A 27,059-nucleotide genomic window follows, 5' to 3' on the forward strand; every position below is an offset into this window, starting at 1 on the left:
GAGTGGGCTGCCCCTCTCCCCTCAGAGAGGATGTCTGTGCTGGGGAGGGGGCGTGGGGGTGCAGGGATGAGGAAAGGAGGGGGGAAGGCACGGCTACAGGCTGGCTTCCTGGGGCTGGGGTCTCTGCACCAGTTTCTGTGGCTGGAGGGTGGCCCTGTCCTCCTTGCACCCCCCCACCCACCCAAAGCGACCCAGGGCTGAGGCCTCTGCCCTATGGAAAGCCCTGAGAAACCATCTTGGGCCGTGGTGTGTAGCGTTTCCCCATAGTGCCTGGTAGGGGCATGCTCTGGGCTGGGAAAAGGCTCAGCTTGTCTAAAATGGCCACCTGCCTTATGACCCGGGGTTGGCCCCGGTGCTGTGTACCCTGGGGCTCCTCAGAGCAGCCCTTTGGCCACCCAGGTCTGCTCCCGAATCTGCTGCTCGCTCTTGTGGGCCCCAGGGACCTGGGCAGTGGAGCTGAAGACAGTGAATCTGGCCACAACATCTGTGGGGCAGCCTGGGGATGCCTGCATGCCCAGGTGGAGCAGCGTGTCCCATGGGCTGTCCCAGACAGAGCACCTGGCTGTCTGCATGGCTAGGACAGGGCAGGATGTGGCCACCTTGTCTCCCAGCTGGCTAGTCCAGCAGTTAGCAAAAAGTGCTCCTTAATGAGCCATCTGTGGTATCAAGTGCATATATAAGACTCGCGGCACATATAGGACCTGTGCTCACCTTGCAGAGCAGATCTGTGCTCCTGTGTGGGGCAGAGCAGACCTGCTGGGTCATTGAAGCCACCATTAGGGCTGTGGAACTGCCTTCATGGTCTCAGCCTCTCCCTGCAAGCAGACAGGAGATTGGGGTGCTGGCTGAAGCCCCCCTGCTCTGGCATGTGTTTCCTCACTGCCTTACAAACAGGCTCTCTGCCCCGTGCAGGTGATGGGGCAGTGGGCTCCGGGCAGTTGGTATTTGCTGCATTTTCATACCTGTTGCTCGGGAAGTGGAACAGAGTCCTTGAACGCTCCGCGGTCACACATTGTGTGCGCTGGAGGGGCAGCTCCAAGGGCACCTGTGCTCCCCCACCCCTCCAGGTCACTTGGCAAGCTGGTACCTGCCAAAACAAGTTTCACACCTGAGTGACTTACATCCAGCAGGCAGGTTTGCTTGCGTTCCAGTGGAGGGATCTCTTCTTAAACCGTAATTTTTTGGCAGCCTTTGAGCGGCATGTGGGGTGTTTGTGGACTCACTGGATGTTGTTCTGGTCCCTGCAGGTTGAGAGTCTGAACCAGGCCATCTTCCCACGCAGCAATGGCGCCCACGCTTGCGACCGCCCATCGCCGGCGCTGGTGGATGGCATCCACAGCCATCATCGAGAACCTGCTCTTCTCTGCTGTCCTGCTGGGCTGGGGGTCCCTCCTCATCATGCTGAAAGCAGAAGGGTTTTATTCCTACCTATGCTATGATTTAGGTAAGGATGCTCTGGAGACTTATTGCTGGTGAGGTTTACTGGTGTGGTTGCCTGTCTTAGTGGTGTGGAACTGGCTAGAGTAGGGCTGAGCTCCAGGTCAGTCCTGGAGTAGAAGAAAGGGATGCGCACTTCTTTCCAAAACCTGATGGCATCCTTGTGATGGTGTAATCTGCCTGTATTTGCTGTTGCTTTGCGGATTGATTGGAAAAGAAGCCTTAAAGATTAGGTAAAGCTCTTCTGGACAGCCTTTTTCACTTGGCCATGAGTTCTTCCTCTGTTTGGTGGCCTGACTGATCTCTGCAAGGGAAGGCCCATTGTGTTCTGGAAGATGATGTTTTGTGGGAAGGATGATCTGAGCTTCTAGGGGGGGAAACTATGGGCACTCCTTCCTTAGTAATAAGAGAAAATCGTGATTGAAAATGAGATTGAGGGAGTCCAGTGCTGTTGTTGAAGAGAAGTTGCAGAAGTAAATGCTACTGATGTTTTGTTCCTCTCCCTGTTCAATGCCTAGGAGGTGCTCAAACCAGGATGTCTCTCTATAAGGGAAGCGGTTTTCCATGTTGCAGACACAGTCTTGCAGGGAAGAGGGCAATTTTGTGGTGTAGGAAGGATAACCCTGAGAAAAACAACATGTAGGTGGACATATATCCCCAGCCTGGGCATGGAGAGGATTGTGGTCTGGGGAATCCCACAGTGTGGTAGGGTGGACAGTGGAGTCAAAAGAAACTTAAGGGCAGAGGTGCAGTGTGGATTTGGAAACCTGCTTTAGTGACAGGTTTACATGTGCTCTGTAAAGGGAATAGCAGAAGGAAGAGAGGCAGAAGCTTGATGTCTGGGCTCTGTCCAGAGATGTGTAATGGTGGATGAGATTAGAAGGTGGATCAGTCCATTCAGGGCTGGGGAGCCTGGAGATGGAGCAGGAAGGGAAGAAATAGGTGGAAATCAGAGTGTGGACCCCAGAGCTCTCAGTGGGTAATGCCTGAGAACAGCCTTGGAAACAAAGTGTAAGAAAAAAGTGACCGAGTAGTTGTGATGATACTTTGTTTTTTTCTCATTCATCAGCTACTTGTTATGGCCTTCTCTTCTGGTTTGTGGGCCTGTGGGTTGTTGCCTCAGTCCCACAGAGCCTGGGTTGGTGCACCTGGAAAACGTGCACGTTTGAGTCTTCTACTGGCTGTAGCTTGGCTGCTTAATCTTCATCCTATGCCCCACTCATAGTGTGAAGCTTCCAAGGGTGTCTGTGTCACTTGGGTCCCCAGTAGCGCTCCAGATTGCATGAGGGAGAGCCCTCAGCAGTGGGAGACCTTTTAGGACTTCTGTTCCAGGCGTGCTTGTGCCAAGCCGTGGTGACTTTCTCACAGGCCTGTGTAAGTGATCTCATTAAACCTATCAGGTGGAGGCTTTCTGCCACTGAGATAAACCCCATGAGAGTCGATAAGCAAATGCTGACTGGCTCCGAAAGCCGCCACCTTCCTATCTGCTTCCTGAGATGTGCCCTGCTGACAAAAGTCCTGCTTCACTTAGGACCTGCCTTCTACTCTTTGCTTTGATTGCTTTCAATTCATCTGCCTTTGCTCCAAATCAGCAAGATTTGCCTTGGATTCTCACCCATGTTTGCCAATCTATGGTCTGTCTGGCTCTCCCCATGGGAGTGCCCATGCCAAAGATCACAGGGAAGATGCAAATGTTTGGACTGTGGTGAAATTGCTGCCCTAGAGGCAATTTCTTCCTCCTAATGACCAACCTGTGCCTTGAGGCAGGAGAACTTAATCCCTGAAAAGAAATTTATGTAGTCAAATGTTCTCATTGTCCTCAAATATCTGGCCATCACTGCTGAACTCGTGGTGGCTTGTGATGAGCACGGAGGACCAGTTATGCTGGTTTCCTCCAGCATAATGGAGAAAATGGCTCATCCATGCTCTCTCACTTTCCTTTGTCTGTGTTTGGTTTGGTTTTTTTGTCCTCATTGTAATAATCCCAGTGGTTTGGTGGGGAAAAATCCTAGCTCAGTGTGGGGACAGCAGGCTCCCTTGCAGCGGTCACTGAATGAGCAGCACCAAGCGGAGCTTGACCTTTGCTGGGATTAGGATGGCCCGGTGGTTGCCTTTTTCAGCATAACCTATTGAATCCATCAGCCCAAGTGGGTACTTGGCTGGAAGGTTGGTGCAAACAAATTATAACTAGTAGCCTTTGGGCACTTGTTGTTCCTAATGCTGCTGTGTGCATGTAAGTATTGCAAAAAAAGAAAAAGAGGACTTTTCCTAATGAGCCAAAGGTTCTTGGCAGGGCTTTTCGTTTGTCAGCAAAAGCCCTTGCACTTTGTGATGCCCTCAACAAAAAGAGGAAAGCTAGACCTTGTCCCTTCTGCAGGCTCTCCTCTGAAGGTAGCAGCAGTTGCCCAGAAAGCGACTGCAATTTATGAAGAGCTCCTTGTCTTCCTGTTGCATCCCCCTCCCTTTCTCTGCCTGCCCTTGGCTTCTGCTATTGGGTTTTCCTCGGCCACCGTGCAAACATGTGGGGTCTGCCAGACTCTTGACTCGGTTCCGTGAGGTTAGAGGTGGCGACCTAGAAAAAAAAAATCCACATCAAAATAACAAATATTTTTGAAGCAGTTGTGCAACAGGGTTTGAGTGGGGGGTTGTACCCGTTCTGAGCGGCAGGTTTGGCCACATCCTGAGAGGTATGCTTGAAATTTGCTGACAAGGAGTCTGGTACTAGCACTTTGTTCCCATTTTAATTTTACTACACTACTGCTTGGCCTTTAACCAACTGAAGCAGCATCTTTTACTCAGTGCAAGTGCTGATCCTGCAGTCTTTATCAGGATTTGGGCCTTATCAGCTGTTGGGGAACTTGATCTGTTCAGGGTCTTGCATTGCCGTGATGTCATCGGAATTGGGAAGCTCAAGGCTTGGGTCTTAGAGACAGGTTTTTTAAAAAAAAATAATTAAAAAAAATCTTGAACTTGATAATCTGCTCACAAAGAGCAGAGATAAGGAGCCAGCTGAACAGAGGGCCTTCCTCTAAGACAGGGCTGCAGAAAACCAAAGGCACGATAAGCTAATTCACTTACATCAGGTTAATGCGCCTTATCACAGGCACAGGAGGAAGATGCTGCCTGACAGCTCTTTGCTCTTAGTTATTTGGGGTCTGTGGTGGGGAACTTGAAGTCTGAGGGTCCCTTCTAAGCTGCTAACGTTTGACAACGACTTGTGGAAAGGCTGCGCATATCACCCTGTAAACAGGAAAAGAGTAAACGTGGTAAATGTTCAGTTTCTACAGGAAACATGCTATGTTGATTAGCAGCTGTCGGTGGTATCAGGGAGCTGCATGGGAAGGTGCCGGCCCTGGGTGAGAATTGCTGCAAAATGAAACTGCAGCTGGGGAGAGATGGGGATTTTAACTGGAGGCTGTGACCCAGTTCTGTGAGGCTTTTCAACTGGGCACTCAGAGCAAGGGTCCTGGAAGTTCAAGTGGCTGCGAGGAAAACCCAAATAAATTGCATTTGCAGTGGTATAAAGCAAGAACATCTCCTCCCAGTTCCCAGAAGTATGACACCATCCTGAAAAGAGAAAACATGTTCTTATGTGGGCAGACTGCAGATCAGTTGTTTGCACATGTCTTTCACTGATTTTTTTTTTTTCTGTCTTTAAACCAATGTTCCCAGACTCTTTGGCTCTGATTTATTTTTTTTTTATTCCCCCCTTCTTTTTTTTTTAAAAAAAAAAAAGAGGAAGGTGAGGCTATGCAGGCTATGTCCCACTGAGCTATTGCTAGGGGTGTCTTGCCTGCTTGGCTTAGTCTGATCCATGAAACAAGATGAAAGGAAACCTCCTCTCAGCCATCTGAGGTGGCAGTCACTCTTGAAAAAGCCAGACTTGTTCCTCTGGTAACATGGTCTGTGCCTGGGATTTGAAGAGGTCAGCAAAGAGTAGTTAATGATTGACCCTCTCATGAAACCTACAGCACTTAATTTGGGAGAGAGGATGACTTTAAATGTTCCAGTAACAGCCCGAACAAATCCCAGCAATGAGCTTGACATAAATGATTACTGAGGCAGCCTTCCTCTCACCTAAGCTGTCATTCTTTAAATAGTAACTTGAACTACTAATTGGGCAGTAGAAATCCTGCTGCTTGTAGGGGGAGCGCTGTAAAAATAGGCAGTATGTTCTTGTAATTGGTGATAAAGACTTGCAGCTTCTTCTGGCTTGGCAGTGAGAGAGCAGTGAGCGTACAGGGACCCAGCCTGTGCTGCTGGCTTACCCGGGTGCCACTCTTGCATGTCGGACCTGGCATGCCTGCATGCAAGGTGGACTTGGCAGGAGAAATCAGGGAGGGCACCACTGTTGGCACAGAGTCAGCCCTTCCCCAAAGCACTGTTGCAGATGGAGCCAGGCACGTAGGAGACTTTCCCCAGCAGTGTGGGGTGTGCTGATCTGGAACAGGATCTGAGCTGTGATTGAGGGAAACGGCTGTTTGCCGTAACTAGGTGCATCAGGTAGGTGAGTAGCTAGGCAGGTTCTCTGCCCATTAATCTCCTCCTAGCTGCATGTCATATGCTGCCACTTGCTCTCATATGCTGGTGACCTGCTGGCACAGGAATCTCTGCTCCCCAATGAGATGGCTCCCGGCTGGACCCCATGCACGTTGCACACACCTGCAGCCCCTCCAAAACGTTCTATTTATGGAAGTGGCTGGAAAAGGATCTAAGGGTGTCAAGGTGCCAAGGGCTGCTTGAATCATTTCCATTACGCCTCAGTGGATCTTCTCTTGTTTCTCAGGGGCTGCTTCTATTTTCACAAACAATTTGTATTTCCACATAGCACTGTTGTCTGGCCCCTCCTTGGAGCTGGCGATGAGCAGCTGTAAACAAGGTGGTTGGTACAAGCAGGGACTGAAGTTTGCTGCCTTGTTCCCAGCCTTCCTGGCTGCAGCAGGTCTTCAGAGAGGGCCAACTTTCTTTGCCATTTCTGAGCTGTGTCCCCTCTGCCTCCCAGTGTTGCTGCCCATCGTGCATGCCATCAGAGGGTCTACTAAGCAGGCATTTGCTGTGGAAGCTCCTTGGGGTTGTGTTGCAACTGTACACATCAATACATTATCAGTAATTCATCTACTCCAGCTTTAAATGCTGAATACTGCTGTTTTGAGACCTCTTCGTGGGGAGGGTTGACAGACTCATGCAGGCACAAGTTATAAGGTCACTGCATTGTCCGTGTCCCTCCACCCTTCTTCCACTCCAGAGCTGAGCTATCTCTGTAGAGTGCTGACACAGGGAAACCACTACTACTTTGTCACTCTCTTTATTCCCCTCCCCTTGTTTTCCCAACTTTAACCTCTCACCCACATCTGTTTCCTATGAATTTATCTCTGTGGAGAGCCCAGAAAGCCTTGATGCTGTGGGTGAAGCTGTGTGCCTGCCTCATGGAGATGCTCTCAGAAGTCAGTGTTTAAGAACCTGGGCCACACCAAGAGGAGATAGTGAGGGAAAGATTGATGGAAGTGATTGAGATTGTGAAAACTGCAGAGACCCTCCCAAGTCTGTCCAGGACTGATTTCTAAGGGTGTTACTTGGGAGCCTCAGGCTGGAGTGCTGTTCTTCCTGCAGAGGGGATGCTAATGTGGCCTTTTGGGGATATCTCTGTTTGCTTACTCTGGCTAGCCAGGGCAAGAGAAGGGACAGATTAAGTTATCAATCAGGAGCACATGGCAAAGGGCAGGAACAAACAGTCATCGCTACCCACAGGCAGTTTGAGATGCCTAAGTAAAGGTGTTGGTGAGAGTAGTGTAAATGGAGAGAAACGCCGTGTGCCTTCCCTGGAGTGCTGGGAGGGGCAGAGGAAGGTTTGCAGGCAGCTCATAAGCTTCAGATATCAGCCTCTGAATTCCTGCTAATACCCAATGTCTGGAAGGTGGAGTGTGATTTGTTTGCAGTGGACACAAAGCTGGGAGGGTTGTTTTGGCCAGCTCGGAGAACCAGGGTGAAACCAGGAACTGTAACGGTGCTGAGGCTTGGGTAGAAGGGAAGGAGTTGCAAGACGGGGCTGTGTGTTCTCCAGAGACACAGTGAGGGCAAGAGCAGCCAAGGGGATCTCCTTCACAAGCTGCACCAAGCAGTGAATGTGAAATCACTTGTACGTGAGGGATTCCTGCTAATTAACTAACCAGGGCTTGCTGGGAATCTCTAGTCTTGCTTCATGTGGATGGTTACGTAGGTGACTTCTCTCTCTTTTTTTCTCCCTTAATATTGAACTCTGTCAGATCAATTATTAAATATGGAGGAGAGAATTTTATGTCACTGGCTTGCAGCAACAGTAAGAAAGCAAGTGCTTTGTCATACCAGCAAAGGTTACTTGTAAGTCAGATAAGCATTGGGAGAATGAGAGGTGGAGTGCACTATGCCCCTGGGTTAATGAAAGTCTAAAGGCACACGTGCTCGTTTGAGGAGTTGTAAGCCACCTTGGGATAGGCTTGTAACAGGAGCAGAGTTGACATGAGGCACTGAAACTGCTACTGCAAAGAAAAATGAACTTCTTGTTTCCTTTCCTTTTTTTTTTTTCTTCTTTTAACTGTCCTGTTTCTGTCCCTGTTACACAACGTGGGCTCTGTTTAGTGTGGGAGTTTGCATGAGGAGTTCCTCATGTAAGGACAAGAACAGAAAGCTGGAGATATAATTGATCTGTATGGCCTAAACCCGTTTGGAAAGAATAGGAAATGCTAATTATGGGACAGAAGTTTAAGATGCATCAATCCTTTAACAAACAGAGAAGGCAGGTGAGCTGCCAGCCCCCCTGGGAGCAGGGTAGTTAAATCCAGGAAGGATTTTTCCGAGCCAAGGCAATCGGGAAGCAGGGTGACTACTGCAAATCCATTCCTCATCCTGATGCCCGCAGTGAGGATAGGAAGCTTTTCGTTTGAGCAGGCTGTTGCTCTGTGCCAGGCCCCGTCAGCCCAGCGTCTGGACCCAAAATAACTGATCTGGCTGTAGTTGTCGCTCCCAGTTCAGTTAGAGAAAAGATCTGTGAGAACATGCCAGTTGTAGATAGGAGGACCTTATTTCTATATGAGTCCCTTCAAGTTCTGCTGGGTTTAGTCCCCTGTAATTGCCAGGTCCTTGCTGTATATAGCTGTTTTCATAAATTAATGAATCTGTCCTGAGGTTGGTACCCTGCTGCTGCTTGGAATGCTTGTCCCTTGAGTGCCTGTGCATCCTTTTCCTGCTCCCAGCTGAGCTCATCAGGTTTCCCTTGTCCTTCTGCTGCTGCTCTTTCCCTTCTCCATTTCTCGCTGTTTATCATAAAAAGTGGAGTGTGGAGGGTATATGCCCAGTGTGTTGTGGCACCCTGTGTGTGGGGCTTTTCTCTTCCCTCCTTCCTGCAATGCTGCAAGCCTCATCCTAACACAATACAATGACGGTTCTCTATCCTCATTGCAGATGGTGCAGAAAACATCACCAGCAGCCCTGAACACAAGAACAGCACAGATTCAGAGCACAAATGGCCTTCCTGCAATGCCCAGGATGAAATGCTGAACTTGGCCTTCACCATTGGGTCCTTCCTGCTCAGTGCCATCACGCTGCCCCTGGGGATCGTCATGGACAAGTATGGCCCTCGCAAGCTGCGGCTGCTTGGCAGGTTGGTGTCCTGGGCTCCCTGGGTGGGCTGAGGGGCAAATTCACCCATCATCTGGGATATATGGGTCTTGTTTGGGTGCTGTGCCTGTTAAGGGGTCTCTGCAGCCTCGGAAACTGTATGAGGGATGGGGTTGGGATCTACTGGGAGCTGCTGGCCACGCACAAGGCACCGGAGCAGCTCTGGGATGATTTCAGCCAGCACAGTGAATTGCTCCATAAGGGAAGGGCCTGGGACTCCGTGTCCACACTTCAGTTCTCCAGTGTTGTTCTGTGTTCCCTGGCCAGATGGAGCCTGGAGGAAGAGCAGTGTCATTCATGAGTCATGGAGGGGTAGCTTTTTCCTTGAGCTGGGAGCTATGTCCTGAGAGGCACAAAACCAAGATGTTACATCATCGTTTGCAGGCTGGGGAGTTAACTTGCGGATAAACACGTCCTCCCTGCCTTTTCTAGGTCTCTTCTCTGCCATGTGGTGTGTGTTGCTTTCTGCCTCAAATAGCAAGCTCGTTAGCTGCTTCCGTCATGGCGTGTAGGGATTAGTGACTTGTTGGGCACAGTGGTCCTCCAACACTGCTGAGTTTTAATACACTGAAGTGTATCAGAAACCAAACTGGCCTGTAGGCAGTGGGGAAAACAGGGCAAGTGTCTGACTTGGACCCTTCCAAAGAGGAGCAGGTGAAGGCTGTGAGTGCTGTGACCACCACTGGGGTTCAGGGTGAAGGCTGCTGCTGTCTTTGGTCACCTCGAGGTGAGGGCTGGCAGAGCTCTGTGCTGGGAAACAAGTAGGGAATTTCGGTCCAGCAAGAGCTGCGTCAGTACTGGGAGGAAAGGTTGCTGCCTCAGCTCTTGTGCAAGGCTTGTCTGTAATATTTGGGTATTTCCCCAGATTCTTCTTTCCAAATTGCCAGCTTCCCTTCTTCTTACAGAGAAATTATACTACGCTTGCTTAACGAGGTGCTGAGGAGGTAGAAGCAAATGTAATTTACTGCATGTAAGGCTGTTTGTAAGACACTCATAGTTTTGGTTCCTTTTCAGTGCCTGCTTTGCTGTGTCCTGTGTGATGATCGCGTATGGTGCCAGTAACCCAGACTGTAAGTAGGTGTTTCTCTGAGCTGTGAGGGCTTTGGGGCTGTGGCTTGGGTTGTTCTGGGGAAGCAGATAAACGTGTGTGGCACTGCGTGCTCTGTCACACCTCCAGTGCTATACTGGGGTCTTGCTGAGGACACAAGCCAAGCATTATCTACCCCGTGGGAGCTGAGTGGCCCTGGGGAGGGCTGGTGTTTCACAACCCCCAGTGGGAAGTGCAGCAAGGGCCAAGCATCTGAGATAGCCCAGTCTCTCAGCTCTGTGTTTGGGCAGGGCCAGGTCCTGTAAAGGAGCAGTTCCAAACAAGTTCATGGCTTTTTCAGGGTTGGGAAATAAGTAATAGTACACAATGTGTAATTGGTGTTCTCACCAGGGATAGATGGAGCTTGCTCTTCAAGACCAGATACTGAGATGATACTTTGAATCCAGTTCTTTCAAGTAAATCTTCCTTTTTAAGACCCATTCAGCAAGTCTGCTTATTAGAGAAACGAAACCCTTCCATCCTGAAGAAAGATGATCCCAGCCTGAACTCTGTCTTGGAGAGCCCTGGCTGTCCCATTCTGTGTGGCTGGGGAGATGGGTGCTGGGTCAGGAACAGCATAGTGTATCCTGAGGGTGTTGATCCACTGGGGCTTTTATGTGTCAGGACCAAAGCCCTCAGGGCTCTGTCTCTTTTCCCTCTCCACCTCAGTAAAAGCTAAAAGTGTCTCTTATATTGTTGCAGCCCTGTCTGTGCTGATATTCATTGCGCTGGCCCTGAATGGCTTTGGTGGGATGTGCATGACCTTCACATCGCTGACGGTAAGTGAAGAGTTATCACCTGACTCTATTTTATTCCTTACTATGGCTGTGAGCTGGGCTAGCAGGGAAGAAAGAACAAAGTGGAGCTTTTGCCTGTGGCTTGAATAGCACATGTTTTTGTTTAGTACAAAGGGGTCAGTCACTCCTCTACCTGAAAGGCTGAGTACTAGGTGGTTATTCAGAGGCTTGTTTTTCCCATTCCTTTTTTTCACCTGCCCCTAGCATCTCAGGTGAAGGTGGTTGTGGGGAAGGAGGTGTTTTTGTCTAGGACTGAAATTGTCATATGCCTGTACATGCAGTGCTCAGCTACCTGGCACTGGCTGGACATGTGTTTGCACTGAATTTAGCATTGACGTACTTCAGGAAGAATCAGCAGGGCACAAACCCTTGCAGCTGGGTACAACCAGCTTTTTTGCAAGCGCAGATTGCATCTCAGCCCAGGAAAATGGTTGTTTTGGAGCACAAAAGCTTTTGCTCTCAGGAGGATGAAAGTCCCTTCCAGGTTTCCTTAGAAATGCTGTGTTGTTGAATGCACTCAGCTCCATCTCCACAGCACACTCAGATCTGTTTAGTCTATGGGTTGTACTGCAAGCACTGGGCAACAACTGCCCCAGCTGGATCTCTACAATTTAGGGTTCTTTTTGCTTGGAGACAGAAGCAGTATCATCCTCCACATAGTTGCTTTATTTTCTACCCCATTACCCTGATCCTTGTCAGCATGGCTGAAGCAGGGCTGGGTGGAAAGTTGCCCAGAAAACAGTCTGGGAAGCACCAATGTTTCTTGAGCTGTGGCTGAAAACTTTTCAGACTTGGATGGCATTACCTTGAACTTGTTGATGTGAAACTTCGTTCAGGATACCTCTAATTTAGCAAGGCTTAGACACTGGCTGAACAAGGCTCAGACACTGGCTGAACTCCTGAGACCTAAATTTGGCAGAGGCTGGGTTTACAGATTACTGTGTGCACTGTGGTGTTGCTGCTGCTGTTGCTTTAGTATATTCAAAGCTTTCAAAACTCTGTGCAGATGTCGGTCTTTCCTTCATATGTAATGTTCTTCACTGGAAGCCTTGGCTGATGTCCCAAAGAAGCATGGGGCAAATGTCAGCCTGCCACGCTTCAAATAAAAGCAAGGAAGAGAGGAGCACATTGGTACTGCTGTGGGAGAGGAGAGGATTCCCACCCTGCTGCTGCCAGCATTGGTTATTGTCTCTCTGGGTGGTTATTAAGGGGTCACAGATTATTTTGGAGCCACTGGTGATGATAGGAGGAAGGGCAAAGATAGGGCAGAAGTATATTGGCTGTGCTGTACCGTGGCTTTTGGCACCAGAAGCAAGCCAAGCCACTTATTAGTGCCCTCATTAGCGAGCCAGTTCCATAGCACAAAGGCAGTACAGGGGCAGGAAAAAGGTCAGATCTTCCAAGAAGAGATCCACGCCTTGAGGAGGTCTGAAGCAAGTAATGATGTTGTGAGTTCACACAGGGAGACCTCAGGTGGAGCCCAGCCCCTCCAGACAGCAGAGTGTTTTGTAAAGAGCTGAGGTGGCTTCAGGCCTGACTTCTCAAATCCAGACTCAGAAGTAGCTCCTTGTGCCTCCCTGCAGAGCTACACAGAGGCATTTGGGTACCTGAGGCTTGTGAATGTGATTAAAAATAGTCTGAAGTGGGAGGGAAGCACTTCTTCACCTGCATCACGGCGTAGCTGTGCTGGTGACTGTTAAAAGCAGGTGTATTTTGCTCATTGGCAGCTTACTGCTTTTCTTTTCTCTGCATGGTTCTGCCTGCAAGCTGGGGTGCTCACAGTTGGTGTGTCAAGAGCTGTCTTCTCATGGGTCCCTTCCACCTGAAGCCTGTGGAGACAGGGGAGGGACATGGGGATGACAGGTCCATGGCTTGCTGGCTCTGGGTGATGTGGCTTGCACACAGTGTGCTCTCTGCACTGTGGCCAGGAGAGGCTGAAGCGTGTGCTGAAAGGGGAGACTTGAAGCCCTCTTTAAGGAGGCTCATTACACAGAGGCGGTGAGCACTAATCAACTTCTGGTGCCAAGTAAGCTTGTTCTGGCTGACACAGGCACCAACTGCCGAGCGCACACGTGCACTCGCAAGTCAAAGCTAGGTGACTTCCTTCTCCTGCCAGCTGCAAGTGACCTGAAGTGCTCCAGGAAATGGGTCAAACCCACTGGTGCATGAGCTTGGTCCTCTGCCACCCCAGGCAGGTTACGGTTTCTCCTTCACAGCAGGGTGGCCATGAAGGGAGCCCCTGCAGCGTGTGGGGTTGGGGTGTTCCCCAGGTGCTGTGGTTTGGGGTGCTTCATGGGGTGTTGAAACCTCCTGGGACACCTGCATGTGTGGGCATGGTGTGATCTGATGGGAGACGGGGATCCTCAGTGCCTGTGCAAGGGATAAAGGGGATCTCTGAGGATTACAGCCTGGGACAATACACCACGAAGCTTTGCCTCTTGGGTTTAAAGCCTTTTTTCAGCAACAAGTCCCTGGGGTATCATGGAAGCAAGCTGCTGCTGTTCCTGGGTGCCTTGCCTTGTGGCTTGGGGAGGAGGGGGAGTGAGCGAGCGGTGCTGTTCCCAGTTCTGGGAACAAGGTCAGGCTGTGCCTGTTGTTAAAATGCAGAGGGGGAGATTTCTGCCTCGTGACTTGGTCTTAGCCAATATAAGTGAAGATTGGAAATGGAAACAGATCTGTGTTGGTGGCTCTGACAGCAACACAGGAATCTGGCGCTGCTGCTGCTGCTCTGAAGCTATTTCATGCGAAGAAATAAACATGTGTGATAAATTACCACAAAGAGCCTTTTATAGATTGTTTTCTGTCCTGTTTTCCTTTCAAAGAATTACAGCTGCTTTGCTCTTATTTTCTGCTACAAACAGCGCCCTTTAATCGGAGCGGGGGGGCATCTCTGTGTAGGGGATCTTCTCTACTCAGAAATATTAGGAAAACTTAGGGCTCTGTGATCTTTTGTTTGTTGGAGAATGGGAACAGGAACTTCCATACGCTTTGGACAAAGCGGGCAGTTTGAGGTTTTCCTGGAGAACATATTTTTTAGAGCCTGTGTATCTTCCAAATATACCCCTGACAGGGAAAACAAAGTTTAGCTTGAACAAAAATACCATTCTCCAGTAGTCTAGTTCTCAGTCCCTTGACTTTTTCCACAGTTCTTTCAAACAGGCCTTGCAAGAGGAGGGGAAACCGGGTTTGGTAATACTGCTGTGATATCTTTTGTGTATGCATTGTCTCTAGGGAAAAGCTGAAAAAAACCCTATAAATGATCGAAGGTCTTAAACTCGCTATAGGGCAGATGAGAAAGTAATCTGCAAGAGGAAATTATTTTATCAGTTTAGGACTGCATACCTATAATAAAGGAGTCCAGGAATAAAACGGTTATGGCACAGCAAAATTAAGTTAGTGTCACGCGGAGCATAAAGTTAATAATATGTTGAGTATTACTGACCTTTAAACAGGAGGCGTAAGAGTTTCTGTCACTGTAGATCTTGTGGAATTGTGGCTGCCATACCAGAATGGGCAGGAGCCAGTGGAGGAGTCCCTTCTGGCCTGCAGGGATAAGATGAAGAATGAGGATCAGATCTTTTTGATGGCAGAAAAACAAAGAGCCCACTTGCTCTGTGGCTTGTTTTTTTCCTCTCTATGGTTCATTTTTTCCAATGCTTGCTGCTAGAAAGACAGCATGAAAAATGGCTCAGTAAATAGTGTGTTATTTTAGTAGCTGGTCTTTAGATGAGACCTGCACAGGCATTGCCAGTGCTGGCACTCGCAGTCTGAGAGGTTTTCTGTCTGGCTCTGGACTACTTTTCCCTTTGCCTTCCCTCAACCCCCCCAGGTTTTCTCGGATTTATTTTCCTCCCCAAGTGCTCAGTGTTTGCAATTTCTGCTTTGATTACGTTGGATAAGACCTTAAATCTCCTATGTCCAATATTTTTAATCTGGCTGCTTGTTTGGTGTCAAATAGAATTTTAGGAACTCTCTAGCCTTTCTAGGACTTCTGTCCCCATCGAGGCAGAAGCAGATTTGGGTTTTCCCCGGACAGGACTACTTGTTTTCAGGCCTGCTCTGTGTCTCCAGTAGCCCTCAGAGCAGGAGGATCCACCTGGGAGTTGCTTGTCTGGTGTATGAAAAAGGCTTTTTGTGATCTCTGGGGCTCTGGGGAAAACCAGTTTGAGCCAAGAAGCAGCTGTGTTTGTGGAGCTCTTGCCCTGCTCCGAGCTCCCCAGCAGGAGCAGCTGTTTGTTGTAATTTCTGGAGATTATTTTCAGTTTGGGGTATTTGAGATTAAATGAATGCCCTGCCTGGTGACAATGACTAGCCTTTTTGCGACCTGCAGATACCGTATTCTGCAGATGCTGTTTTCTGGGGTGTGTATTTAGGCCATTGCTTCCAAGAAGAGAGAGATTTTTTTTTTTTGTGTGCCTGGTAACAGACCTTTGGATCCTTTGCCGTTTCCTGTCTGCAGCTCCTGAAAGCAGCCTGTTGGCAGCTCTCCCGCATGCAGGGATCCGGGGATGGGTGTGGGGATCCTCGCTGCAGAGGAGTGCAGTGATTTCTGCCTGTTCAGGGTTCACCAGCAGCATCAGGCTCGGCACATCGTTGCTGCTGTTCCCTGGCTGGGGTTATCCGAGGACCTGGAGACTGCACTGCATAGGAAGCTCTGCAGTGAGACAGAGGGGATGATAAACAGCCAGATGGATCCTGGAGTGTTCCTGCACAGGAATACTTGTGTTGTAAACACGCTGGTCCTGCCCTGACACAAGCCAGATTTGCTTTGCCTTATATGCTACTCCTGGGAAAGATGAATTTGTTTTTCAGCGGTGGAAAGGGAATGTGATGACAGCATTTGCTTGCTCAGGCTAGGTCTAATGCTCTCTGAATCATTTCGTTCAGCAGCATCTTTAAACAGATAAAATGCTGGCTGTGCCTTCAGTCCTAGAAGGCACCCGGTGCCCTGTTTTGAGGCCCTCTGAAGCTGATGTGGTAGTGATGCCTGAGTGAATTTGGGGAGCAAGTGACCCAAAAAAGGAGGTGGGAGGGAAATCTGCCTGCCTGCAGCAGAATCTCTGCCTGTTGACTAGCCTCAGGAGATATCAGCTGAGCCCTCTGTAGCCTACAACTTCAAAGCTTCTCCTTGTAATTTCCAGCTTGCAGGCCACAGTTAGTCAGTAATGGAAACTTGTTCACTTCTGGTTGTCTAGAAAAACAGGGAGTTCCTCCTTTCCCAGGAGAGTGGGAAGGTCTCGCAGCTCTTTCTGCCTGCTCCACTCTGGTTTTGGGTCCTGGGTGGAAGCAGGGGCTGGAGAGCCAGCTGGGAGAGCTTTAACTGTTGAAGTGGCTGCTGTGACCTGCTTCTAGCTACCCCGGCTGAGAGCTTTGCTTTCCCCACAGGTTCTTGCAGAACCAGCCTGGTCTGCTCTCAGCAATGCCATCACACCTGATAGGAGCTCAGGCAGCAGAGTGGGGTGGGTGGCAAGAATGGAAAAGCAAAGTGCTATTGCCTACATCTTGCCGTGGAGTTCAGCAGCTTTGTGGCTGCACTGTGCAATAAAGCCTTGGAAATCTGCTATTTGTGATTACCTTCCTCCACGTAGCTGTGAAAGCCCCTCTGCTTCCACAGAAGTAGCTAAGGACCTAGCTAGAAGTGGAAATGTGAACAGCAACACAGTTTGTGTTTGTCTCTGTTCCTTCCTGTTATAACAGGAATTTTCTGGTCTACTGCAAAGACTTGGGTGCTGACCCAAAATGCATAAACAAACCTGGCAGTTCAAGGTGTTGCAGGGTGTGTTAAAGCCTGTGCAGCTATCGCAGCCTGTGTTTAACAACTCTTGACTAAAAAGAGTGTGATATGTAGAGAACTTGAGCATTTATTTCTTGAGAGGAGAAGAGGTGGTGGCTACAGGCTTGGGGGTAAGGAGCTCTTAAAGAAAGCACTAGGGCCTGAGCAAACACTCCTGTGTAACTAATGCAAAGTATGCTGTCAGTCTGGAAAGAAGCAGTGTCATTAAGCACATAAATCTTGGATTATAGAAGTTCACTGTTGCTAGAGACACCAATGCAACCTGTGGAGCAATATCCTGAAGGGCTAAGTCAGTAAGTCATTCTTGAGTAAAACTGTCTTCTTCAGATTGGTATTCAGATGTCTTAATCCTAAATGTCAGATTTATGTCTGCCATTAGCTGTATGTCTTCTCAAGAAAGACTAGTTCCCTCTTCTGCCCTTCTCTTGGCAGCAGCCTGTTTCAACTAATTTTTCTTTCCCCAGCTGCCCAACATGTTTGGTGACCTTCGTTCCACGTTCATTGCTCTGATGATTGGCTCCTATGCTTCCTCTGCTGTGACTTTTCCAGGAATCAAGGTGAGGTCCTGGGATCGTGACTCATGACTGGTGGTGTTGTGCTGGAGTTCTGCACCATTTAGCAATAATGTGGCAAGAAAGAGGGACTATTTGTTAAAGCACTTGTTTAGAGATGTGCATTTGCAAGATTCGGTTCCTGTCTGTTAAAAGATTTCCCAAGTGGCTGCCTGAAGATTTAAAGATTGCTTTTTTTAAGCTCTAAGGAGTATATATATATGCATGTATTTTTAATACACATGTCTATATTTAATCTGTGTGATTGTCACTGATGTTTGGCAAACACCATGGAAGGGACAGAAGAGATGGTCGCTTGGCCTGCTTCAGTAGATCACTGGTGGTTCTGAACAAGAGATGTTTCCTTGCAGAGTTAGAGTAAGGGAAATATAGTAAAGGCAAAACAGTCTCAAGCATGCAAGGAAGTTTCTTCTGGCTTTCCAAGGAGAAGGTCCAAAACAAAAATGGTTGATGGCAGTCATCTGCAATACTGCTGCATGCTATTCCAGCTGGAGGTCCTATTGTTGCTGTAGCTGCTATTTAAGATGTGAATACACATCTCTTTCCAAGCCTGCATGTCACAGAACTGCTCTTTGTTACCACTTGAGTTAAACCATTTTAAATACAGCATGTTTTTCTTTCCCACAGCTTCCTTTCAGACCTCATTCAAAGAATATTGAAGTATCTTTCTGCTCTTACAGCCAAAAACATATTCCCTTGTGATTTCCAGGTTATATATGACTTTGGGGTCTCCTTCATCCTTATTCTGCTTGTCTGGGCAAGCTGTGCAGGACTAGTTTTCCTCAACTGTTTCTTCAATTGGCCACTGGAGCCTTTCCCAGGACCAGAAGACATGGACTATTCGTAAGTGTCCTCTAAACTGGCCTTGAGGGCTAATCCCATTCTTAATCCTCTAGAAAGTGCTGCCACGGCTAATTTAGAGGAGTGGACAGGGAACTCCCTTGCATGTTGTTTATAGCTGCCATTCCTCCTTAGGTTGAGGATTTATGTCTGCCATTAATGTTATGACTTGACTGGCGAATATCTGTGGAAAGTTGAACTTTCCAAAACGTAGGAATTATGAAGGAAAATGATCTGTCAGTAGTCATAAGTATTTCTATATTGACCTGTGCCAAATTGGCCCAGGGGAAGTATCTCTCTGTGCTCTGGATCCAGACCATTTGTGGGTTTGTAGATGGAAACTAGCGCCTTAAATCCACGCGTAGTCTTTCTGACTCCTGCAACTTTGCTGCCTGTGATTCCCCACCCTGTGTTGCAGCTCTCATGCTCTTTACTGCCCAACAGGGTGAAAATAAAGTTCAGCTGGCTGGGATTTGACCACAAAATCACTGGGAAGCAGTTTTACAAGCAAGTAACGACTGTGGGGCGCCGTCTCAGTGTGGGGAGCTCCATGAAGGGCCCCAAGGAGCCAGCAGCTTTGCAAGAGAACAACAAGCTCTGTCTATCTACGGTGGACCTAGAAGTGAAGTGCCAGCCTGACAACACAGGTGTGGTTCCATGAGTGCCCCAGGGATGCTTGTGCTGGCACAAGGCTGTCGGCCTCTCTGCTCTGCTCCAGACCTGTTTATGAGATAGCGATACATAATCCATGTGTTGCCAGGGCCACGTGCCAGACACCATTATTTAAATACAAGTTCAGTTATATAAGGAATCCTGTCCTTGTATACTTGCCTAAATACGCCCTATGTTGTTGCCAGTGGTGGGGACAACAGCATGGGTCACAGGTATGGCTGTAGAAGGACAGTGCAGTTGGTCACTGCTGTCTCTTAGGTAGACTGTTGCCATCATGATCAAGCCTTCCTTTACTCAGGGCTATGGCAAAAGTAAATGGTTTGAAGCTTTTGCTCTAATCCAGAGTTAGATGAGTCTTCCTGCTGCCTTGGTCCAGTTACTGGTAGCCAAACTCCAAGCATCTATAGCTGTTCACTATGGAAGATTTAAGGCACCAGGCAGTTGCTAACTGTGAACTCCTTGGAGGTGCCACTGGCACGCAGTGTTGGAATGCCTGGCTAGGAGAAGACCTGCTAACTCAGAGGTCAAAGAGCCCAAAGCCTCTTTTGAAATTGTACGTGTTTACATGTAACACCAATTGTACGTTGCTTTCTTTAGAGACTCTATTATTCCTTCTACAGCTTCTCCCTCCTTCATGAAGAGTGTCTTCAGTCCTATCTTGTTGCTCAGCCTTATCACCATGTGTGTCACTCAGCTGAGGCTCATCTTCTACATGGGGGCCATGAATACCATCCTTGAGTTTCTATCTGGAGATGAAGATCAAGGTAGGGTAACCTAAAGACTTTTATCTGCTTCCTTGAAACTGGGACCTGGCCCTGACCTGGACTTGGTCCTTGCAAGAGGCCAGCGAGCCTGATTACTCAGCAGATATACTGTGTATGGCAATTAGTGGTGTCAGAGTGCAGCTGACAGCTGCTGGTAGGGTCTAGCAAAAGGCTGGAACTAGCCCAGGACAGAGGGGCATGGAGGTAGACACTTGAATGTCAAGCTAATTTTAGCCCAGTGTCTGTTAAATACTATTCCATGTTATTTCCCCGGATGGGTTGTTGAAAGTAGCCTCTCAGGATGGACTGTGATAATTTTTTTTTTTTAATTGAAAAACCTTTTTCTTCAGGTATTTGCTTTGCTTATCCTAAGCAAGTGCAAAGCACAGAGCAGCTGACTTCTCATGACTAGTGGTTAGACTAGGTGTCTCAGCCCAGCAGCCGGGGGTGGGAGAAGTGAAGTCATAGCTGTTTTGTGCAGTTTGGTGTGTGCCGGGGAGGCTCAGGGGTGCTCACTGCACTGGACTCGTCTGTATTTATAGCTCTGATTCAGCACATGGAGCAAGCAGGAAAGAGTACATTAGTTTACTGTTGTTGAAAATACCCAGGATTGCAAAACAAGACTTAGCCTTTTTTTTTTTTTTTCCTTTGTAGTAAGATCCAGTTTGAACTTGTTAAATCTGGATTGCATGAAGCTGATAAATCAAGAGGCACTCCTCTGAAAACAGGAGTGAGCTCTGGGGGAGGGAAGGAAACTCCAAGTGCCCTGGCATTCCCTGAATTGCTTTGTTTCTTGAGCCTTTGACAGCCTGCAGCATTCAGCTCTTTATCTCCTGGCTCAAGAGCCAATTTAGACATTAAACAGTAAACAGGACAAACTTCACACTGCCTACCTTTCCCAACACAGCTTAGTTTTCTGCTTACCTTGTAACTCTCACAATGATTATTTTTCTTTCTTTCTTTTTTTTACCTTAGCTTGCTCTAGTTATTTCTCTTTCATTTTTTTTCTCCCCTCCCCTCCTTGGTATTTTAGAATTAATATTAACTATATATGCTGCCAATTCTGCTTAGATCAAGCTCCATGATTAAAAAAGGGATTGTGCCCCTTGGGTGTACTGCATCTTTTTCTGTGCCACCTTTGAGATTTCTTCCCGATTTTTTTCCCCCTCCTCCCCCTGAATGTAGCCTGGGCTCACAGTGCAATCTGCTGTCTTGGTGTTTCCATGGCATCAGCAAAACAGTGGTATTGTCTAGTCGCAGCAGTGTCAGGCTGCAAGAGCAGTTCCAAGACGCGTGCAGCTCTCTAGAAATGTAATCTGTGCAGATCAAGAGAGGATGGGACGCTGCTCCCTTGGGTTCCTCTTTCTTCATGCAGTTATTTACTTGAATGTGATTTGTTTAGAAAGCTCCCTCCACCTGCAACTGCTCTCAGGAGCACTCAAGGGAAGAAGAGACTTGAAGTCAATCCTGCAAGTGTTACAGTCAAAGAAAACTTAAATATTGCTGGGAATAGAACAGGAGAAAAGGATGTGGGGAAAATAATTCAGATAAGGAGCAAAGTCTTGAAGTTGCAGTGAGTCACTGTGTCCTTGAAAATCCTGCTTCCTGTGCAAATTGTGGTGACTTAGACCTGTCATGAAACCTACAGTTGGAAAAAGCAGACAGCCTGTGGCTACTTATTTTCTGACCCCTTCCAAAGATGAGAGAGAAGTTAAGGGGTTCAGTACCTCTGTAAATGACTATAATTCTGTTGTAGGAAGGTGGGAAAGAGTAGACTTGTGTCTAGAACTTGCCATTTGGCTGTGTCTTTCATACATTGTCACCTTGCTTTCAAATCTGGTAGTACTTGGATACCTTGGGTTGAATCAGGGTGGGCTGGAAAACTTGGTAGTAGGAGGTATATGTCCAGGATAGTTTTGAGGGAAAGACATGTAGAACAGTGGATGTAAAGGGTTGTGCCTGTGTGTTCACCCTTTGTCTGTTTCCTCTATCCAGGCTTCTACTTCTGTCATATCTACTTCTGATGGTACTTTCTAGGTATTGTTCTCTCTCTTTCTCCTCAGGAAATAATCTTTTTTTAAATGATAGATAAATTGAGGAGGCCCTGTTGTGTAGCAGCTTCTGACTCTTCTTCCCTTGCTGATCCCATAAATTTCATTCCCTGCTTCAAGTTGGCTTCTGCTCTTGCTGTTTAGAGCCCAAGATTAAGTGTTCAGAATAGCATGAAGGGGCAAAACATGACAGCGTGGCTTGCTTCTTACCCTCTATTAAAAAATAACCAGACAACAGCAAATCAGCTCCAGGAGCCTTTGTAGAGGGTGATGCCACCTGTCTCACTTGGATACAGCAGTTGCTATAATGAGACAGGATGTGGGGCCACTTCAGGGCTTGTCTTTGCGGAGGTAATGGGGGCATGAATGTGAGTTTGAAGGTTGGAGTTGGAAGTTCTTCATGGTTCCCTTGCCAGCAACTGGAGCCAGGAAAAGTATCATCAGATGCCATGCCTGGGCACAGCAAGACAGCCCTGCTGGGGTTTGGTGCAACTGTATAGGAGAAAAAGGCTCGTTGGAGACTTTTTCCCGTTTCAAGTTGATTTTGGTATAAGTCATGGCTGTACTGCTTTGGCTAGATCTAGAAATGCATTGGGAGGGAAAAAACAAAATTCTTTTTGTTGTTTTGCTTACGGTGCTGTAACTTGTGAGCACTCTGTGCTGAGATGGGCAGTTTCAGAATCGCATCCTTATTTCAGAGCTGCAGTACACCATGATTCACCAGCCCTTCTGGGTGATGCCTACAAATCCATCATGTGGGCTGCAGAGAGGAAGTGGAAAAAGCACTGCAGGGTGGGGGGAACTGGTCAGTAACAGGGGACAGTTTCTTCTAAGGCTGCTGGCATCAGCTTTCCCTCAGCAAGCCATGCAGACCTTCCTCCCATATGGGGAATTTTCATCAGTTTGAGTTCTTAATGATTGCTCTCAGATGCTGTGTTTTTTGCTGCTGATTTCCCCTCCACCTGCCTTCAGGCTTGTCTGTTCTGCACAAAATGGGTTAGTCCTCACCTTCCCAGCCTGACTTGTTCTTGTTGGAACTTCCCAATTGGAGACGATGTAGCTGCAGCTCCCAGCAGGGCAGGAGAGGAGATGACTAAGGCAGGGTTGGCTGTGCAGGATTTATTGCTTGGAAGAACTTTCCTGTTGGTCCTAGCCAGAAGAAACCTCACTGGCAATAAGCAGTTGCTGGGTGCTATTCCTGGAGGGCTACTTGATGTTTGGCTGATGTTGCTCAGAGAATATTGGTGCAGGATCAGAATGGTTGAGGCAAATGTGTGCAGTCTGTCCACTCTAATGTCCTGCTTCTGGGAGGCTAAATGACAAAGTTGGGCTTTGGTGTCCCAGCTCCTTTAGCCCTGCCTGTGAGTGCGCGGGGTCTGGGCTCTTAATGAGAAAGGTGTTTAATGGGGAGGAACAGTTTCTTTTCTGTCATCTCTTTCTGTTGCTGCTACAGTATCACTTGATCTGACAACTTCTTAATTATTTTTTTTTTTTCCCCCCTGCAGTGGCTCTCTACACTTCCATTTTTGGGGTATTGCAGCTGCTGTGCTTGCTGACAGCGCCTGTGATTGGGTACATCATGGACTGGCGAATGAAAGAATGCGACGATGGCTCAGAAGAGAATGAGGAGAACAACGCTGAGCAGTGCGTAGTGTGTGCCACACGGGACATGCAGCCACCTAGCAGGCCCCCTCTGCTCTGCCTAATATGTTTTATGATGAAAGACTGAAAAGAATACTGGTTCTTCAGTATAGAAAAGAAAGCCTGAAGGAAGACTTGATAATTGCAGAGGAAAGGACCAAACTATCTTCCATGTCCACTAAGATCAGACAAGAAGAGCAAATTTAAATTGTAGAGGGGGAGGCTCAGACTTCCCTTCTAGCCTAACAGTAAGAGTAACGGCACTGAAATAATTGCCCAGATGTTCCTCAGCTTCCACTGATGGAGATCCCACCACCTCCTTAGGCAGACCTCTAGCCAAACTGGTTTAGATAGAGTTGATGTGATATGTGGAGAATCTTGCTGTGAGTTCCAGTTGCTGCTGAAAGTGCTTTTTGTAACATAGGTTTTGCTATCCTTCCAGAAGTGACAAGAAAAAGCCAAAACGTGATCGTCAGATCCAGAAAATCACCAATGCCACCAATGCCTTTGTATTCACAAACTTCCTGCTGGTTGGATTTGGAATCACCTGTCTTATTCCTAATCTACCGTTGCAGGTGAATAGGTCGAATGGATGGGTGTGCTGGTGGGGCTGGCAGTGTGGGGTCCTGGCAAAATGACAGGCAGGACAGTGCAGGAGGTCCTGTAAGTCAGCAGAACCAGTTTGTAGCATGAGGGCTTTCTGGCACTGTTGGGGGAGACTTCTAGACTGCTTTGGAAACCCCAGTCTTAGAGCTGAAACAAGTAATATCATGCAGGTTGGGTATCTTGAGAGAACCTAAAGAAGCAGCTATAGTTAAAGTGCCAGAGTTGATCCAAAATTTATTCAAGCTTAAAAGTTTCTGCAGCTGAGTTCCATAACAACAAATATTTCTGTACTGAGCTCCTCTCAGCACTGCCTGCGCATTTAGCCTGGCCTCAATTTAAGCTGCTTATGGTCAGAAAATTTTCTGTAAGAAGCGTGACAGTGACATATACAGCAGGTTATTTCTGTTTCAAGTGCTATGCTCAGTGGTACCTGTGGGATTATAAACCTGTTAAAATATTTATTTTGTGGCACCACCTGGTTTTGGCACAAGTTTAGTGATTTTATGCTATACTTAAACATGCCTTGATGATGCGGGCAAACAGAGTTTGCTCATACTTGCTTATGGTCTGCAATAAGTTGTGGAAAATTAACTAACCTCAATAAAAAAACCAACAACATTGTGACCCTGGCCACAGTTTGCTGGGGACATGTCCTTGCAGCAGTGCCTTCTGTAAATGAGATAGGTCTTGTGTGTGGTTAACCTCAGGGAGCACTACATGTTAGTCCTTACAAAGTAAGGAAAAGTTGAGTACAAATTTCTTCCCTTGTGCTGATCTTTCAGATATTGGTTCTGGTTTCCTCAAGGCCATCTTTGTATTGAAAAGGAGAACAACTTTTGGGAATTGTTTTGTGTTGGGGGTCTGGCACACCTGGGTGGTATCTAGGATGTGACATTTTTCTGCTTCTCTTTCCAGATTCTTTCCTTCATTTTGCACACAATCGTGAGAGGATTCATCCATTCAGCTGTGGGAGGTCTCTATGCAGCTGTGTAAGTCTGTGCTTACCTATAATATGTGGCTGGCCAGATAAACTGGTTTGGGTTGATAGAGTGAACAGATAAGAGGGAGATCAGGAAGTGAAGTCTTCATGGTCAGAGGGGAGAAATGATGCAACTTGTTTCTTCAGTCACCACTGGATATGACAGTAGCTGGACTGAAGTCCTAGCTGATGCTTTCCTTGTTTGGGAACAGCTAACCCCTTTGGCACAGCTACTGCAGTGAGACAGGCACAGCTATATATGGGCCTCAGGTGAGACTAGGCTATTGACACTAGGGTTATATAGTTAAAACTCAAGGCTTTTTTTTTTGTCTTGTAATGAGTAGCCAGGTGCATGTGTCCAGGTAAAACATTAACATAATTGAATACATTTGCTACTGGTCTGCTCTGCAATTACATAGGTTAAGCATTGCTCAAGATACCATTAGTGATGCCCACTCCCTTTTCCAGGACAGATCATCCATCCTGTTTCCAACTTATCAGAATTATCAATAGCTGAATCTAAATACTCTCTTCCTTATTAAGCGATGTTTTTGGTTTCGAAAACAGATCTGCCCCTCTGTCCTGAGCTGTTGGACAGAGGAACAGAAAGAAGCTGTTATCTTTCAGAGAGTCACAGAATCGTTGAGGTGGGAAGGGACCTCTTGAGACCGTCTAGTCCAACCCTCATGCTCAACGAGGGTCAGCTAGAGCAGGTTGCCCAGGACTGCGTCCAGTTGGGTTTTGAACACCTCCACGGATGGAGACCACAACTCCACAGACTGCTTCTGTCAAAGATTTTTGGTCCCAGTGTCTGGGGAATTCAGACTAGAAAATCCATCTAAGACTGCTTCAAAAATGCATAAACTTTTGGCTCCTTGGCAGCCAGAAGCAAATGATTTTTGTCTTAGGTAAGGTAAATGCTTGTCACTATACATATCAGCTTGTTTGTAAACTAATCCTGTTTGACCATTGCAACTCTCTGGAACTTCCTGGAGTGAGGTATTTTTGTTTTTCCGCTTTGAATGTGACTTCTTTGAGTACTTGAAGGTTTTGATCCACTTTCTTTCCAAGCTTAGTTTAACCTGACCCTTTTGAAACACTGCTCAGTTGTGGAAAGAGAAGGATGTTAGACTGTTTCTGAAATTTGTTTTTCCATTAGTAGTATCAGATATTCAGCACTTTGCAATCAACAGTATTGTTTAGTTTGACATGGGATCAGACTTGTCCTCTAAAAAGGAAAACACATACTAACCTGTTGTGCAGGTTTCACTCACTTCTAAAGGGAGCAAATTGTTTTGACCAGATGAAGATAATTGCTCAGCCACACATGTTGTCATCTGGATAAAGAGACCCTGCTTTTAACTTGGAAATATCAACACTCCTCTCCCTTTGCAATAGGAACAGTAGTTGTATAAGCACTGCCTACTGCAAAACAAAACAAGTGCTGGATCTGATACTACTTAAGTTTAAGAGCTCAGGATGAGAATAGTCTGGAGGGGAAGGTTCCAGCCTTGTCACCAGCTGCATTCTGCTCTAGAAAGCACCGTGCACATCATCGGGTGTAACTAAATACTCTATAAAAAGAGGTAGTTACACATAAGTCCTGGAGAGAGGAGTTCTTCATATTATGCCTGTCTTGGGACTATGTTCTGTTGTGTTAGTCAACTAGGAATGTAATCTGATCTGGGGTGATGGGAACAGTCAAGGTGACATATAATAATGCTGTTGCTTTCTCTGTTGACAGATACCCCTCTACTCAGTTTGGCAGCTTGACAGGGTTGCAGTCGTTGGTCAGTGCCCTTTTCGCCCTTCTGCAGCAGCCTCTTTTTATGGCATTGACGGGACCTTTGGAAGGAGACCCTCTCTGGGCAAGTTCTTCTCAAATTTAATGTGGAGGCTTGGTGGTTAAGATGATTTTTGGCTTATTTTTGAAAACAAAGACTCCTGTATGTGGACCAAGGTTAAAAACAGCTGCGATTTTAACATGACCCTCAGCTTGCTATTACCTTGGTACTGTCCAGGAGACCCTTCTCAGTGTGAGTAATGATCCTCTGGGAGGGAAAGCCATTAATCCTTATGCTGGTGTATGTAAAAGGGAGGAATGGATAAGGCTGCATGAGTGCTTTATGCTAACAGTTTGTGTGGAGAGTCAAAATCTGTCAGATA

At 47.4% G+C, this 27,059-nt stretch overlaps 1 protein-coding gene across 1 annotated transcript in view; it reads left to right on the top strand.

Annotated features, from left to right (window-relative positions):
• The first annotated feature begins 1,252 nt into the window (after positions 1-1,252).
• Positions 1,253-27,059, top strand: part of SLC43A2 (solute carrier family 43 (amino acid system L transporter), member 2) — a 32,061-nt gene continuing 6,254 nt past the window's right edge. The window contains exons 1-12 of the mRNA XM_014953269.1: positions 1,253-1,444; positions 8,875-9,073; positions 10,105-10,160; positions 10,880-10,956; positions 17,233-17,325; positions 18,050-18,183; positions 18,625-18,827; positions 19,473-19,616; positions 23,173-23,311; positions 23,751-23,883; positions 24,830-24,903; positions 26,638-26,761. Coding sequence (XP_014808755.1) covers positions 1,285-1,444; positions 8,875-9,073; positions 10,105-10,160; positions 10,880-10,956; positions 17,233-17,325; positions 18,050-18,183; positions 18,625-18,827; positions 19,473-19,616; positions 23,173-23,311; positions 23,751-23,883; positions 24,830-24,903; positions 26,638-26,761 — 1,536 coding nt within the window. The 5' untranslated portion in view covers positions 1,253-1,284. The remainder of the gene's footprint in view (positions 1,445-8,874; positions 9,074-10,104; positions 10,161-10,879; positions 10,957-17,232; positions 17,326-18,049; positions 18,184-18,624; positions 18,828-19,472; positions 19,617-23,172; positions 23,312-23,750; positions 23,884-24,829; positions 24,904-26,637; positions 26,762-27,059) is intronic.

This window comes from Calidris pugnax, unplaced genomic scaffold, assembly GCF_001431845.1.
Source record: "Calidris pugnax isolate Ruff unplaced genomic scaffold, ASM143184v1 scaffold133, whole genome shotgun sequence".
NCBI lineage: Eukaryota > Metazoa > Chordata > Aves > Charadriiformes > Scolopacidae > Calidris > Calidris pugnax.